At 39.3% G+C, this 17,353-nt stretch overlaps 1 protein-coding gene across 2 annotated transcripts in view; it reads left to right on the top strand.

Moving 5' to 3' along the window:
• The first annotated feature begins 4,737 nt into the window (after nucleotides 1-4,737).
• The window catches only part of ass1 (argininosuccinate synthase 1), a 30,173-nt gene continuing 17,557 nt past the window's right edge, over nucleotides 4,738-17,353 (top strand). The window contains exons 1-8 of one of the 2 annotated variants that reach the window (XM_042395853.1): nucleotides 4,738-4,890; nucleotides 8,456-8,590; nucleotides 9,750-9,818; nucleotides 11,644-11,832; nucleotides 14,663-14,719; nucleotides 14,853-14,927; nucleotides 15,662-15,732; nucleotides 15,839-15,869. In XM_042395853.1, coding sequence (XP_042251787.1) covers nucleotides 8,489-8,590; nucleotides 9,750-9,818; nucleotides 11,644-11,832; nucleotides 14,663-14,719; nucleotides 14,853-14,927; nucleotides 15,662-15,732; nucleotides 15,839-15,869 — 594 coding nt within the window. In that variant the 5' untranslated portion in view covers nucleotides 4,738-4,890; nucleotides 8,456-8,488. Of the gene's footprint in view, nucleotides 4,891-8,455; nucleotides 8,591-9,749; nucleotides 9,819-11,641; nucleotides 11,833-14,662; nucleotides 14,720-14,852; nucleotides 14,928-15,661; nucleotides 15,733-15,838; nucleotides 15,870-17,353 lie in introns of those variants that run through there. The other variant, XM_042395854.1, reaches the window with a different exon arrangement.

Raw genomic sequence — 17,353 nt, 5'->3', positions numbered from 1 at the left:
AATGCACCTCTGGGTGTGGATGCTCTGGCCCACCCATGGCCAAACGTGCTGCTTTATGCATTCCCCCCTCTCACCCTGATCTCCCCCACCCTAGCCAGACTGAGAGGGCAGGGCTTGTCGCTAATCCTGATAGTGCTGCGCTGGTCATCCAAGCATTGGGTAGCAGAAATAATACAACTTCTGGGAGGCAAGCCATGGTCTCTCCCCATACACAGGGATCTTTTGTCCCAGGTGTGCGGGGAGATCTACCACCCTCACCCAGACTGCATAGTGCTCTCGGCTTAGCCCATGAGAGGTGGAACCTGAACGTTGCAGGCCTGCCTGTGCAGGTCATTGACACTCACTCTCTTCACAGTGGCAAGTGTGCCTTTTTAAGGAGTGGTGGACTTGAGGCACACCATTCCTTTTCCTTGTACTGTGGTTGACCTGCTTTGTTTCCTGTAGGAATTAGTAGATAAGTGGAAAAGCCTTTTCTACAATTAAAGTACACTTAGCCGCCATCTCATGGCCTGGGGGGCATCAACCTTTAGTTTGTCATTTCATGAAAGGTACACGCCACAAGGTCCTGGTTTACAGGCCCCTGGTTCCTCTGTGGGATCTGTGGGTTGTGTTGAATGCCCTATCTCATCAACCATTTGAGCCCATAGAGACGGTGGGGATGAAGTTTATTTCACTTAAAATGATTTTGCTCTTAGCTTTAACCACAGCAAAGCATGTGAGTGACTTACAGGCTTTGTTCATCTGCCCTTCCTGCTTGCAGTGTGCCCCAGGTCTCACCAAGGTCAGCCTACTGCCCAATCCAGCTTTTGTGTCTAAGGTGGTGGAGTCAGCCCTACAGATGTCCCACAGTGGAGCTTTCGGCTTTTCATCCACCTCCATTATCCTCAGTGGGGTCCAAAGGCTTCACACATTATGCTTGGTGCAGGCTCTGCATGTGTATGTGAGTAGGTCAGCAGGATTCAGGAAAGAGGGTCAGCTGTTTGTGTCCTGGATCATTCCCCATAAAGGCAAGCCATTGTTCCTCTGGAGGCCATATATAGCTTATAGATGTAGGGGTTTGCAGCCCCCCGAGTGTTTGAAGGCTCATCCCACAAGGGGTGTGGCCATTTCATGGGCCCTGTTCAAGGGAGTTTCAATACAGGACATTTGTGCTACAGCGACCTGGGCTATGCCTCACACTTGTAAGGTTTTACAGGCTGGATGTCTCAGGGCCATCCTTAGCACAATCAGTGCTAAAGGCAAATCTGCCAAGATCACTGTTATAATCACTACCCAGCTCAACATTATTTATGGCTTCAAGAAAATTCATGCAATCCAGGAGAGAGGAGAGAAAGAATTTTGGGTTACTTAATGTAATCCCCGGATATTTTATAATAGAGGGAGATGTTTTACCATTACGTCCCTCCTTGCATAGAAACCAGTCTAGAATGATTTGGGAGGGGTTGGTCAACTGTGGTAATATGTCACTGACAGATGTGGTGTCATTGGAGCTTTTATAGTTGGTCACACCAAACCGATTCCCATAGCAAACCATCTCACTCTGTTATCAAAGAACTGGGGATTACGTTAAGTAACCCAAAGTTTCCACATCACAACTGTGTAAATTGCTCAAACAGCTCAAACGTCAAACTGAGGGAACAAGAAGAAAAACATATTTTTAAAAGCCCAAGCCAAGACAACCCTGATGTCATCATCGAGTTCAAAATTTGATAAGCTCCATCCAGAGCAACAGAAGACACTATAGATGTTTTCACTGTCTGAATAGTAGCTTACTCCACATGATGAGTAAACTAAAGTTATTGTGTAAACTTGAATGAAAATTTGATAGGAGATGGTCAAAAGGGGTCCAACAGCAAACCTTTGCCCCAGTGGTTTAAGTCTCTGAAATCTTTTCATATTTGCGATTGTAATGAAACTGTACAAGCAGATGATCATCACCAGGGCATTTCCTGCATACACATAGTTTAAATCGGCCATGGTACCAAATGTATTGTAATATTATTTAATGTCTGTATGAATGAACTGCTGCAGCAACAGGGAGCTCACTATTACACCACCACTATGTGTGTATTGTGGATTTTTTTTCTCACTTTCTTTATTGTACAAATGTTCATATACATAGATACATAGACAATAGAAAACAAAAACAAAAAAGAAGACAAAAGTAAACAAAAAAAGAGTGCAGGAAAGTTGGCTTGGTTCCTGACCATTGTTTCTTATGAATATTGAATTTTCCAAAAATAATAAATAGTTGTATGATATACAGCATGTTATTTTCAATCTTATCTTGACTAAAATATAACATTACATCAAACATATTTATTTCAACATTCATCCAAAGTTTCTTTTTTAGAAAGTTGGCTACATCAATCCAGAACATTCTTGTACATATACAGTGAAAAAATAGATGGGAAATACTCCTCTAGTCTCCTACTTTTCTAGTCCACAAAATTCACACTTATAATCAATATCTGGTTGGAATCTTTCTAACACATGTTTTACCGGATAAATTCTATACAATATCTTGAAAGACATATTTATTTAGTATATTTAGTATTTATCACAATTTTTCCATGCTTTCTCCCACTGTATATCATTAAATAAGACCAAAAACATCTAGATGATGGGACAGTAACACAATTAAGTGTGTTCCTAATATTTTTGTTAGAGCACTTCTCTTTCAATATATTAGTTTCACCAATATAAATATTTTCCACACAATCTTCAACATTAATTAATTGATAAAATTCATCAAGTAGCGCGGTATTTTCACTCTCAGTGATGTGATGTCAAGTTCATTCTATGCCTCATGCGGACACAGGAGATGTAGAAGTAATGAATAAACAGTTGAAATCGTTAGTGGTCCATGTACCCTCTTTCCAAAGCTGTGCTCAACTTGTTTGATGACAGGATAAACAAATATACAATGTATTATTTTGTTTTTCCGTTTTTCGTTTGAATTTAAAAAATGGAATGCATCAACACCTCCATCTGTAACTGGATACTGGACTTCCTAACTGAAAGACCCCAGACCCAGGTTCTCTGAAGGTTTTGTCAAGAATAACCATTAAGGTTTCACAAAAATAAGGGTCAGAGAACCTTTAGAGAACATTCCTGGAAGGTTCTCTAAAGGTTATTTTTGTGCAACCTTCAGAGAAAGGTTCTGTAAAGGTTTTTTTTTTATTATTAATCTTTAAAGAATTTTTCGAGTATGTTCTTTAAAGGTTGCAAATTATATATAAGAGAACCTTCAGGTAATGTTCCTTAACGGTTCTCTGAAGGTTTCATAAAAAAATAAAGCCGAGAGAACCTTTAGATAAAGTTCCCTATAGGTTTCACAAAAAATAACCTTCACATTACAGACATTACCTGAAGGTAACCTGAGGGTTTTTAAAAAAACATTTCAGAACCTTTAGGGAATGTTCCCTGAAGGTTCTCTGAAGGTTATTTTGTGTAACCTTCAAGGAACCTTTGGAAAACGTTCCCTAAAGGTTTTGTAAAGGGTTCTTTAAACTTATATAACCTTTAGAAAACCTTTAGGGAACGTTCCCTGAGGGTTGTGTTGTGGGAAAATCTTCAAATGGGCCAATAAATCTCCAGGTCACTCACAATTTAGGATTACACTCAAAACTTATAAGAGAAAGACTCAAAGAAATACACTGGAAGCTGGTAGAGTTCAATGTGAATAGGTTTACTCTGCATAAAGAGCACTACAAAGCAAACCGAGGCCTTGATCCCGGGATAAAGAACCTAATGCAAAATCAAAATGTTATCTTTGCACAGTTACTAACATGTTGCACAGTTACTAGCATAACTGATTGTCGGGGACATCTGTCTCCAACACAGTTGCTGATGTGATCATAGGCTATACATCAAAACAAAAGATGAAATGCGAATTTAACAAGCCAGAATTGAATCCCCCAACTTACAGTACTGAGGATAGCGCCACTCGGCCAGACGTACCAATACACTTCATGTCATTCTTGCAAGTCACTATTTAATTTAGCTCTATGCGCAGCGTGCTGCAAACTTTGAATAAAAAGTTATCACAACATGTAATAGCACAACGTGCTGTCATCATAACAATAACCTGCCTACTTGTCAGACTAAGAAAAGTCTGCTTTGATGAAGGACTTCTGTCTTCTGGCTATGCTTTCCTGTGAAGGGGTCATCCGCGGCGTGTGGCCTCTGTTTCACACACATCTCTGCAAATCTCCAATATGGAAGGAGGCAACCCCTGGTCAATTTACTGTATCATCACGTAAAGTTAGCCAAGTGTCATCTCTGTTGTCACACAAGCGGGAGCTGACAGTGAAAGTCCATAGGTCTATGGGGGAAGCATGAGGAGGATATATTTGTCCTCAAGGGGGTTAAAAATAACTCAGCAGAGGCAAGAGTATGTAGATCAGAGGGGAGAAATCCCCACTATACTCCCGGCAAATCACACCCTGAGTATTCCTTTATTAAACCACGTGTAATAGAAAATAGTCCTATTTTATATCGGATGCCTTTATTGTTCCATATGAAGTACCTATGGGGCGAAAAGTTATGTTTGTAAGCTAATAACCAAGCTGTCAGTGCTTGCCGTTGAAAATTTGCCGACTTTATATATCACAGCTGTCATATATCAACAGAGTAGTCACATTTTAGTGGACATTTGATACCACCAGCTCAATCAAACAGGTAATTGTGAATAGTGAGCGTCGTCGATGACGCAATGACAGTTGGACCAGTCAGACCGCAGCAGCGAGTCGAGCCGCCGAGGTAAACTGAGCACGCCGCTGCTGCTCTCCTCCACTTCTCCGCTCCTCACCGACCGGTGCACAGCAACGACGCTTCAAGCTAGCTGTCCTTCATCTCCCTCCCCGTTATTAGGAAAGTCACTCTTTGGTAAGTATAACCTAGCTTCGTGTCTTTATGTTTCACCTGCAGGTTTTTATCCGTCAATCACAGCGGCTGATTTAACTTTAGCCGCATGGTAAAACATAGCAACGGTTAGTCGCCAACGTTTTCGACTGGGAAAACATGTACAACATGTATGTGTGTTTTGTTGCTTTTTTTGTTGTGGTGATGATGAATGTGTTTAGCTAATAAATGAACAACTTTGTTAAGATCAATGGGCATGACCGTAGATTTGGTATGGACCAATATTAAGCTGTTGCTTGATTTTCCCTACTAATACAGTACCGCTCTCAAACAATTTAACCACTTGAACTCCATGTAAGGTTAACGGTAAGGTGTCTGCAGAGTTGCCAGGTTTGTGTCTTTTCTGCAAACCAAATGCGCTCTTATGGTAAAGAGTGAAATAGCAGCATATGGGGGACACTTGACCTGACGATCTGGCAACCCTCAACTTCAAACTGTAGGTATTGTTGACTAGCAACAGCAGTCTGAAACGGTAAGTATTTATAGTTTAATCGCTACAAATAGCACAGAATTTAAAACGACTTCACTGGATAAAACTAAGATAATTTGATATAATATAATTTCAGGTGTTAGGTGTAGGTAACTACTTTGTGACTGTTGCTCAGACATGCTGTTTAATTAGACATTTTTATTACTGTTGGTGAAAATTCCTCCCAAAAGCAAATTAAGATATGTGGTCCTTTTTTTAAAGAAGAACCAAAGTATCAGTAACAATTAAAGTTAATTAATAAGAATGTTCTGTAATCAATCCAAACATTAATCTTTGATAAGTGGGAGAAATATTTACTATTTAATGTCATCTCTCCCCTTTTCCATGAGTGGATCTGCCCTTAAACATGCAGGAGTGGAAAATGAGTTCTAAAAAATAATTTAATGTTACTAAGTTACTTATCTTATTTGCACCTAAGTAAAACATTTCTACACATACTTTTTAAATATTTCATATATTTTGGATTTTATGAGTTGTATCTCCCAGGATACGTTGCTCTAGTAAGGTATAAAAATGGTTATAATGGTAAACATTTTAATGTTTTATTTGATGAAGAGAAGTGATACGTTCTTGTTTTCCCTGGTCATTAACATCACACATACTAGTTTTTAAACTGATTTTATAATTTCTATCAAAGTATCGGATGACACAAGCTTCAGTTCTACCAATTCCATTTTTCAGCTGATGCTAAAAAAAAAGACAAGGCACACACAAATGAACAACCACCTTAACTGATTCAAGAAATTTATTAATCTCATGTCCCCAAAATACTGAAGGTCAATGCGATGTTATAAAGACCACGACCTTAGCACACAGTGTTCCATTTAACCAAACAAAAGCAACTGAGGTTGGCAAAATGCCAAACATGATTATCATCATCCTGCCAACGTTCCCATGGCACCAAGATGAACTTTTGGCCCAATAAAACACCTTCTTGTGTGTTTTGACCACTTCCACTGCCGCAAACAAGTACTGCCTGCAGATAGTTCCAGTTGGGCTCCCAGTCCTCCCAGTAAGCTGAAATCGCTGGCATTCTAATCACACTCCAACTGGCTGTGGCACAGGGTTTCAAAATGCTTGTAATTTGCATTGACTCCAACTATGTGTGTCTCAGTTCTTCCTGCCACCTTTGTCTGGCAACCCTCAATGTCAAGCGGTAGCTTTGATTAGTAGGAGAAATATTTACTATTTAATGCCATCTCTCCCCTTTTCCATGAGTCGATCAAGAGCAGAGTTGCATATGAGTCAGTAGACATGAAGATAAATCTGCCACAGCTTGTCAAACTGGTTTGTTTGTGACTGGCGGGCATCATTCAGACAGGTGAGCTGTAACCTCTCAGGTGAGCTCTGACGTTGTAGTGAAAGATCAAGCCATAAGTTCAGGAGTTGAATGAAAATTAATAATACAAATAGAAGTGTTTTAGATGATTTTAAAGATAGGTTTGAGCATCACTGTGGCTCTGTCATGAAACTCTTGAGTTGTGTCGCCAAAAATCCACAAACTGAAAGGACAGACCAGTCAGGTGAGGTTTGAAAACCTTACAGCTGGTAGTTACAGAGCAGCACATTACCTACAGGTTTCTACGCATTTACTGTGACAGTCTATGATATGTTATTTTTAGATATTAATTTTGGCCTAAGATTTATAGTTAAGTAGTCTATCAACAAGATAAAATGTAAAAATCAGAGAAAGAAATCATGAGTCCGGTTCCAGACAAGTCAGCAAATGCATATTCAGCAAACGTTTTGCAGAGTCAGGCTCTTTTATGTGTGCATGTGTGTGCGCACATGTGTCTGTGAAAGACAAAGGAGCCATAGAAAGCCAGTACACATAGACAATTATTTTGGCTGTTCGACACAAAATCTCCCTAACAAAGTTAAAAGCTAACGTATGCCTGTGTGTGAGGGTACAAATAGGGTGATCAGTGACTGTTGACAGTTTGAAGTTAACCTGTGCGCGTGCTGGAAGACATCCCTCCTGTTCATAGTTGAGTAAAATGTTTATATACTGAAAACTCTGTTTCACTACATATTTAAAACTAGTTGCCTGGGCATAAAAGTGTACATAAAAGCCAAAAGTGTCTTTAATTTTTAAATTTTTTTTATTTTTTGCCTCTGGCGCAAAAGACACTTTAGAAACATTTTTTAATGGGGTGAATCATTTTGTCACAACTCCACCTAGCTCGGTTACACACGTCACTGAAGAAGTTGCATCAGGATGTGAGGAAACTACCTGTGAGGATGTCATCATCATCATCCTCAGACCATGTGGCTCATATCTTCAGCTTTTTTATTTCAGTTGAAATACAGTTGCTTTAGTGTTTATTCTGTCAAGTGAGAATATCTAGAAAATAGACTACAAATTTAATTTTAGGACAGTTTGATGACAAAGTGTTACTGTCAAGTGAGATAGCTATGTTTGTTAGGTTGGTAGTAGTTATTAAAATAGACTAAAAATTGCATTTAAAAAAAAAAAAAGAAAACAGTGCACCTAATTTTTAAGCATATTTATGATACTCTTACATTTCGTTAGATATTTGTCACTTGACAGGATGTGCTCCCTCACTGTAAAGCACAGGTTGTCTCATCCTCAGGGATGTTTGTTAGAACTAGGACTGCAACTAATTATTATTTGCATTATTGATAAACCTGTCATCTAGTCCTCTAATTGTTTAGTCTGTAATTGTCAGAAAAAGTGAAAGTGAAAATGCCCATCAAGTTCCCAGAGCCCAATGTGAAATCTACTGATTGTGTTTGTGCTCTGCTCAACAATGAGGTGTTTAAATATAATTAGCAAATCCTCATATTTGATTCATAATCTGCTGCCCCAGGACTTAATCCAGAGCAGGACTGCTTGCTAAACCATGGACACAGATCAGATTTGGTCATTGATGTTGTTACAGATTTGATATTACAGGAGTTTGGTTTCGTTTTAACTTAAGTACTCTCAGCTTATATATTTACGTTTCCTCCCCAGCTTGGCAATAGTGACTGACATAATTTACTCACTGCTGTCTCTTCTCTGCTGCTACTCCACAGCTTCTTTACCTGTTGGACGAAAAAGCCATCATCATGTCTAAAGGTACCGTGATTCTGGCATACAGCGGCGGACTGGACACCTCCTGTATTCTTGTGTGGCTGAAGGAACAGGGCTACGATGTCATTGCATACTTGGTAAGGTTCAGAGACCACATATGTGTGAAACGGGTGTCAGTTTGTGTCACGTGCCAGCTGCTTTTGCGTGTCATATACCTCTGAAGTTTTACAATTGGCTGTTTTCAGACAGCTGACGCAATTTGTCACAGAGGCATATAGGAGTTCTCCATTGGCTGTCCAAAACGTCCAGTTGGAGGTACAACACCGGTTAACTCCCAACCATAGGATTTGGCTTCATAAAGCCAGTGCAAACCTAGCAGGATTTCCTTTTTGCTTTGGGGAGACAGAGAATTGCACAGCAGGCAGATTTTCTTGCTGTCTAACTTTTCATTCAGGGGTTGAGTAGGTCGGCATGGGGGGATGGGTAGTTCACTGCTGTGCCATGTGAGGTGCAGCCCTCAAACTCTTTTTGGCTTTAGCTCTACAGGGTAGGAGAATAATAAGAATAGTAGGCACTTGATTTTTGTTGATGAAATTACAAACTATGCACTTGTGTGTAAAAAAAAAAACTGCGTCAAACAGTTCAGCACATGTTGATAATTACACAGAAATAACTGTTTGCAATGATAAGGTGGCTAATATCTGTATGTTTAATAAATGCATACACAAGTATTAGTGCAGTATGCTTTCTGTTTGGTGTATTCTAATAGGAAAGACATTGATATAGTGCACTTACGATGTAATAAATTACAGGCTTTGAGTTTAACTTAAAGCCTGTTGAGTTTAACTCAAAACCTGCTAGGAAAACAAGCTAGAAAAGCACTCAAATTAAACTGATAAAGTACTAAAATATCAAAGAAGGCATACCAAAGAATTTGTGCTACAGATACAGCAGATGTCAGTTTTGCTTTCTACATCAATATCATGGGTTTTAGGCAGATATTCCCTTGTTTAGTGTTCAGCTCAGGAGATCAGACAGCCTCTTCAAGCCCTTAAGTGATATTCACGGTTGGTTTCAGCTGTGAGGAGGTTGTTACATCTCCTAAACGACGTGATCTGAATTACAAGATGGTGGATTGCCAGGCATAATACTTGCACAGGCTTGTGCCTGTTGTGTTCATACATGGACAGCTCGAATTTTATTCCACAGGAGCCCTCAAAACCAATTTAACTGCACAGATTCAATGAAAAATGTGTTTATTTGAATTACTATGATGTGCAATTTGTGTTTTTACAGGCCAATATTGGACAAGATGAAGATTTTGATGCTTCCCGGAAAAAGGCAGAGCACCTTGGAGCAAAAAAGGTGAGAGACAATTAAATATCCAATTAATGTCATAATGTGTCAAAATTATCAATATGGGAACAATAACAGACCTAAGCAGCTAGAATACAGTCAAGGAGACCAGTGCATGGACTTATCCAATTTAAGGTCCTACACTGACTCACATTACTAATTCTAAGTTAGATCTTTCCAGAAGTCGACCCTGCTTACAGTAGATGAAAGCACTCTCCATGCACTCTGCCTCATATGTTCTGGCTTTAGAAACTTTTTAGAAGGAAATTTTCAAGTCCTTTAGTGAGATTTCCGGTCTTAGTATTGACCCAAATCCACTCATGGCCATATTTGGTGTGAGACCGGATAACACTGCCCTGAGTAATAACATGTTCAACGTTATTGCATTTAAAACCCTATTGGCAAGACGGTTAATTCTTTTAAAATGGAAACACAAATGCCCTCCCACACAGAGCAGATGGGTGAAAGACATGATGCTTCACATCAAACTAGAAAAGATAAAATAGACTTTAAGAGGCTCTGTGAGAAGGTTTCGCAAAGTATGGTCTCTCTTTTTTAGCTTATTACGATGGACTACAAATGTCGGTCTGGGATGAGGCACAGGCTGAAAACTCATAGGGCATCACATACACAATGGTTTGAGTTGGTCTTGAGATACATCTGTGCAGTGATATATTTTTACCAACCACCTCCCTTCCTCCCTCTCCCCCTCTTTTTTTTAATATTTTTAGTATTATTACCATAAGACTGTACATCTTATTGGCATCACAACTTTTGATACCTACACACTCCTGTTATTACCATTTTTGCTTAGCAGGCGGTTACTATTATTTTTACTTACTACCTCAGTTATTCCTCTCTTAACTGCTTCCCAGGGTCTTGATGCTACTTGTATTTTCAATGTAATTATCTCAATACCATTATTATTTTTATTTCTTTATATTTTACCATCAATATCACTTTAAATTTTCTGCATTATCTATTTGTGTACTTTGACTTGTCCTTTTCTCTTTTTTATTATTTATGTATTACTATTATGTACTGTCACGTAAGGACGGTTGGGGTGGGAAGTAGGTTGGGGCTCATAAAGGGTCAATCTGTTGTTTTTTTCACTGCCCAAAACAATATAAAGATGAGATTTTTTTTTATAAAGCATCAGACGAGTAATTTTGCATGTTCCTACCTAACATTTTCCAAAATTTCAGATAGATTTCCTAACTTTCAGGCAATAGATAGTTTTATTTTTTTTTCCCCTTTTTTTAAAAAATCATAAGTATCCTCAAAATCCTTGCATGATAGCCGTGGACTGTTCTGACTGTTGTGTTTTTTGTCGGTACCTTTCAACATTCATCAAGTGTTCATGTCCAAGACATGAGAGCTGAATTGCAATCCTTTTGCAGAAAGACACATTAATATTTTCATTTTTTATGCCTATTTGCTTATAATTTGTCTTCTGCGTTTGATTTCCCAGCAGCATAGTTCATGCATGCAGGGCTTTTTGGCAGCTGATGGTATTATCTCTGATATTTGAGCCTCCCCTTTGCACCTGGATGGACAATGAAGTATTTTTTTAAGAGAGTTCCTTGTTCTACAGCTGTACAAGTGTCAAGTCTCTTCATGTACTATGGCATAGCATACTGGAATAACCGGAAATCGAGAGCAGTCTCACTCTAATTCTAGAGTGAGAAAGGTTTCCTGCATTCACATCACATAATTGTGGGGCAGAGCTCTTTTGTGGTAAACAGTGAGTCATGAATGAAAATGGCCCACAGATGAATGAATTTAAGACTTTACACCAACCTCGTTTTGTGTCCCTGCCTCTGTTCCTGTGCAGGTTCTCGTTGAAGACCTGCGTGCCGAGTTTGTGGAAGACTACATCTGGCCCTCTATTCAGGCCAACGCCATCTATGAGGACCGATACCTGCTGGGCACCGCAATGGCTCGGCCCTGCATCGCCCGTCGTCAGGTTGAGATTGCACGCAGGGAGGGTGCCCAGTTTGTGTCCCATGGTGCCACAGGAAAGGTAAAGCAGACACAGGACCATAACACTACACTCTGAGGGAGGAATATTTAAAAAAAAATATATATATATATATATAGTCCCAGCCATAAAGACTTGTAAGTCCTTCAAAGTTGCCTTTAGCCTCTTGGTAGTTTCTCTGATCAATGTCCTCCTGGCTCAATCATCCAGTTTGGACGGACGGCCTGATCTAGGCAAGGTGGTGGTGGTGACATACACTTTCCAATTTCTTAATGATGCTCTGAACAGTACTCAGAGGGATAGCTAAAGCTGGAGGCCTTTTTGAAAGCACTTTTGAACTATGGTGAATTTTTTGCAGTACTATGCACTACTAGTAGTGGAATCCTCAAGAAACAGCTGGTTTTCTTCAGAAGTAATCAAAATCACTATGACTGATGTCAGGTGGGGGGCAGTTTGCCTGGTTTTTGATCTGGAAGTTGATTGGTTGCACCACAGCAAGTTTGTAATGGTATACTCAAAGGGGCTGATCACTTAACCACCCAGGTATTTCACGAGTTAATTTTTAATTATTAGGGGTGCGCAAAAAATCGATTCGCATAAGAATCGCGATTCTATCTCTGCCGATTCAGAAACAATTCACATTTTTCAGTCTTGCCACGACGCTGTTTTCCATTTTTTCCTGACATGGATTAGCTTGCTAAATCCCAAAGATGGCGCAATAACGCCGCCCCGGACCCAAATCCGGGGGCAAGAAGGAAGTGAAGTGTGTGTCATGGAGAGGCCATGAGCAATGGAGTATCTGACAGAAAAACAAATACAACCTGTATTAATATTAATTCAGTAAATAGCGAAACTGCCCGTTTCATTACTTTATATTCATGTAGTAAATATACAAATATCAATTAGATTGTAATCTGCATGAGAAATTAAGAAAAAGAAACAAAATTGGTTAGCCTATAATAATCACTCGCTAATAGTGATCAATTTTCTTGTATACACTTTGCAGTTAAATGAAGCAGGCAGCTATTGTTTGTTTGATTTTGTAATTGAAGGAGAAATTTAAGTTATTTGAGGTTTTACACTTAGCAGTTTATCTTTGCAATCATTTTAATTTTTGTATTAAGTATTTATTTTACCCTTTTGTCTCAAGGCGGCTTTGGTTTCCTATTGACTAAGTGGACTAAAGGAACATAAATCTTACTCAGGTGGACATTGAGTAGCAAATGTTTACATTTGATTCAGTGTGATCTTTATTTGAGACCTATAAAAGTGTCTACTGCAGGCAAATGGAAAGAGTAACTCAAAACATCAATCTAGAATCAAATCTATGAATGAACGGATTTTGAATCGCAAATCGATTGTGAATCGAATCGTGACCCCAATAAGTCAAATCAAATCGAATCGTGCACCTCTATTAGCCTAATTATTGTCAAGAATACTTTGAAATGTTATTTTCACTTTGATGATGAGGGTTATAATGTGTACATACAGCTAAAAAAAGTTCACAGGGTATGATTACTTTCATTAGACACTGTAACTAAGGTCACTGTCCATAGTCTGGACGTAAGGCTTCAGTCTGTGTGCTTGCAGGGTTGAACATTAACTTTTTTTTTTAGTCAAATGGCAACAGTAAGCTAGAAATCTATCCTTCCTAGAGCCTTTTCTGTCTTCCCTCATTCAGACACTGTAATTTTCTTTAGTTAGTCATCTATTCATTGGAAGAAAATATATGTTTTCTGCTCTGTGAAATAGAAACAGATGTTATCATCTCTGCTGCCTGCACTTTTCTTCACACCTCAAATGAGTCACTGCAGTTCAAAGGAAAATGTGAATAGATCTGTATGTTGTGGAGGCTGCCAAATGCCTGGCTGATTAGCAAGAGCAGGAATGAGAGAAAAATGTTGAATATTATACTGGATTCCATGCTAATAAGCCTAGATTTGTCTGTAATTCTTTCTTATTGTCATTTCAGTAAGTTTCATGGATAGATTCTTTCGTAACATGCTTTTTTTTGTTGTTTTGTTTTGTTTTACCAAATCTGCTATGCTATGTTCATGTGTTACCAGAAATGCTTAACTTCCTACTGAGCTTCTAAACAGTGCTACATTCTCTAATTCATTTATTTATCTCAAAATGACACCTAATTAACTATACCAATGGGTTTCCTTAAAACTGGAAAATAATTGTAAAGACAAGTGTTTAGTCCGTTTCATGTTTCATGTGATTAATTAATGAAAGACTTTACTACATCCTGTCTCTTTGGTCAGAATAATTTGATTTGGCCAGAATAGCTTTTCTTCATTTAAAGCACTGTACAGGCTTCAGCTAGTTGAAAAAATGTTCCCTGATAGTAAAAATCTGCATGCTACCATGTTCCTCAGAGTTTAACCTGTTAGTCGCACAAAAAGTAAAATAAAAAATTCAGATGCAATTGAAAATAGTAGAATCCAAATATAACATTTGATATGGTTAAAAATAGAAGAAATCATACAATAATGTTTTTTTCTTTAAAAAAAAAAACAGTTTATATCATTCAGTACTGTACCAATTCTACCTCTTCATAAGGCAATAATATGGACTGTCTATAACTTCTGATGTGTGCGTGAAGGACGTACACACCATACCAGTTTACTGAGGTTGCACTACCTCACAAGTACCTTTTTTACACATTTTTGTTTTCTTCCAATATTACCACTTCAAATCTATTGAACAGAGGGTGTTATCTGGTCATCGGTGCAGTGCCCACATTTTCCCTGAAGATGGAGACAGATGCCACATCATAGTTACAATAAAGCCTTTAAGTAGTACTTTGAAACCTTACCTAAGTTATGTACATTTATACATGGACTATTGTGTGTTTTGTGTTTTTCAGGGCAATGACCAGATCCGTTTTGAGCTCACATGCTATGCCCTCTACCCTGAGGTTAAGGTGAGTTTGCTGTTTCACTGTCTTTATGTAATGGCATGTACTTGTTTGATGCGGCATCTGTTGAAACGATGATGATGATGATGCTGCTGCAGTGGGGACGACACGCTCACTCTCTCTGGTTTTTGCTGTTCAGATCATCGCACCGTGGAGGATCCCTGAGTTCTACAACCGCTTCCAAGGAAGAGCAGACCTGATGGAATATGCACAGGTAACTCCCATCTGTACAGTCACAACATCTACAGAAATGAGAAATTCATATGAAATTCAGTTTGTTGGTGTCTAGATTATTTTCTGTAGTTTATCAATAATTTTGAATTACTGATTCCAAATTTTGTCTATAAAATGTCCTAAATAATGACATATGCCCATCACAAGTTTGTTTGACAAACAGTCCAAAAATACTCTACTGTATCAAAAATAGTCACTATGTTTTGGATGGTTTCTGTAATCTAATTTCACACTTACACCCACATTAATAGTTAGTCTTTGCATTCAGATTTATGTTACTTAGACCACACACACACACAGTCATGAGCTGTTTGTCCACATGGACCCATCAGATGATGGTCTTGGTCCAGTTTACCCACTAGAGGGTAGTCATGATTTTTTTTTTAGTCAACACCGCTCTCTTTCTGGCTAATGAAGGGAGGACTTGTGAAATCATGCAATCTTCAAACTGAATTTGTCGACTTATCATTTGAACATTCCAAAAACTATCTTTCTTGGTTGTTTTTGCTCTTCTCATTGTGGAATCTTAAAGACAAAAGCAGTTTGGAGAAACTGATCTATTATGGTTACACAGCGTGTCACAAACCAGCCTCTGGAAATGGTTTGCTTGGTTCTATGCATCAGAAGTTTCTGGATGGACAAGTACAGCTTTTGTGTTTTACCTACAGGCAAACAGTGTGTATCATAACAACTGCTTTCTCTGTCAAACTGTAGAAACACAGCATCCCTGTGCCCGTCACTCCTCAGGCACCCTGGAGCATGGACGCCAACCTCATGCATATAAGGTGGGTCGGGCTAGTGTGATACACCCTCTTTAGTTTCTGTTTCAATATTTTATTTTGCAATCAGAATTAAACAGACTGTAATTGTCTTAATAATGTTTCTTAACAGCTACGAGTCTGGCATCCTGGAGAATCCCAAGGTAAGACCAGTTCCCTTTGACACATCTGCAAATGTTATTAATTAATGAGCACTGGTTAAATGCCAAGAAGGCAAATAGAGAGTCATGGAGTGTTTGATATAACATGTACCGTCTTTCACACAATTATATGTTCACTGACAATACTGACATCAAAGTGGTTTATTTATAATCTTAATCACTGACACCATGATTCAAGAACCTGTGAAATTGAAACTAAACTGAAGACAGCTAGAACAGATGTACAGATGAAAACAAAGGTGTACCTGAAGAGTTTAGAGAAAATTCCAAAGAAGACATACTAAACATCTGGACAGCTGTCATATTATCAACTGTTCTTCTCTATGTTTTGTAGAACTAATGCATCATGATGTAGTCAATATGAGATACAGAGTTATGTCTTAACATCACGTGCTTCTCTTCTCTGGTGCTGAAATTAATAGATATACAACCAGAGACATAATTACACAGAATATTTGTTAACCTACACAGAAATAGTTTATAAAATTGATACAGTTTGATATTGACTACAGTAAGTAATCTGTGTCCTCCTCCATGACACACAAATTAGGTGTCACTTTCACAACAGCAGACAGACAAAATATTACACATTTTTCGTACAGTTCAAATCCACTTGGAGTGACCATTAAAAATAACACGGCAGTAAGCTTACTGTCCCTTCTGCTGACCCATGCCAGTCCCACCAGAGACAAACACGACTCACTCTCCCACAGTGTCATGGGTGAGACAGAGTTTTGATCTCGGCAGGGGTCGGAGGTCAAAGCAGTACATACAGGTTGCCCTCAGTGACCCTCAAAGCTACCATCCCTTGGTCGCTATGTCTGTGTCTCTGTCTCTCCTCACCCCGGGTCCTCGCCGGGCCCTGGGAAGAGCCTGGGACACACAGACACTGACTTGTCGTCAGCAACGCTTCGACTAATTCCCGATTTCATGGGAGCCAGGGAGGGGGAAGGGTTAGGGCGTTGCGCCCAGCTGGGGCCTCCTGAGTTCCAGCCCCAACTCCTCGGGACCTCATTGTTCCACTGGTTGCGTCGCCGCGGGCTGCGACGTGGGAGGGGAGCCATTTCATCGTGACACCGTGACACCAAAATGTCACCAGTAACAGTAAAGTACAAAGACAGCGTGCCAGACAGATGAGTTCCCAATGGACGGGGTGTCACAGGGAGGCGAGGGGTCCCGCGCTGCTGGAGTGGAGATGCAGGGGTAGGGCCACTGTAACTCAGACCTCTATCTCTCTCGCTCTCTTTCTCTGTCCCTTTCCCACCCCTCCACTGCCTCTTTAGCGGTCGGCCTGTTGAGAAATGTTTTGAAAAGAATGAGACGAACCAGCTCAATAGCATAGCGATATATGATGACAGTATTGTGTAACTGATTTCTTTCAGTCTTTTTGTGTTGGACCATTTACTCCAATATTGAATCGATTAATGGCATTAAATACAATGAAATATTTATGGTGCAGGGGTCCA

The sequence above is a fragment of the Thunnus maccoyii genome, chromosome 19, assembly GCF_910596095.1.
Source record: "Thunnus maccoyii chromosome 19, fThuMac1.1, whole genome shotgun sequence".
NCBI lineage: Eukaryota > Metazoa > Chordata > Actinopteri > Scombriformes > Scombridae > Thunnus > Thunnus maccoyii.
This window is presented reverse-complemented; position numbering and strand designations above follow the sequence as displayed.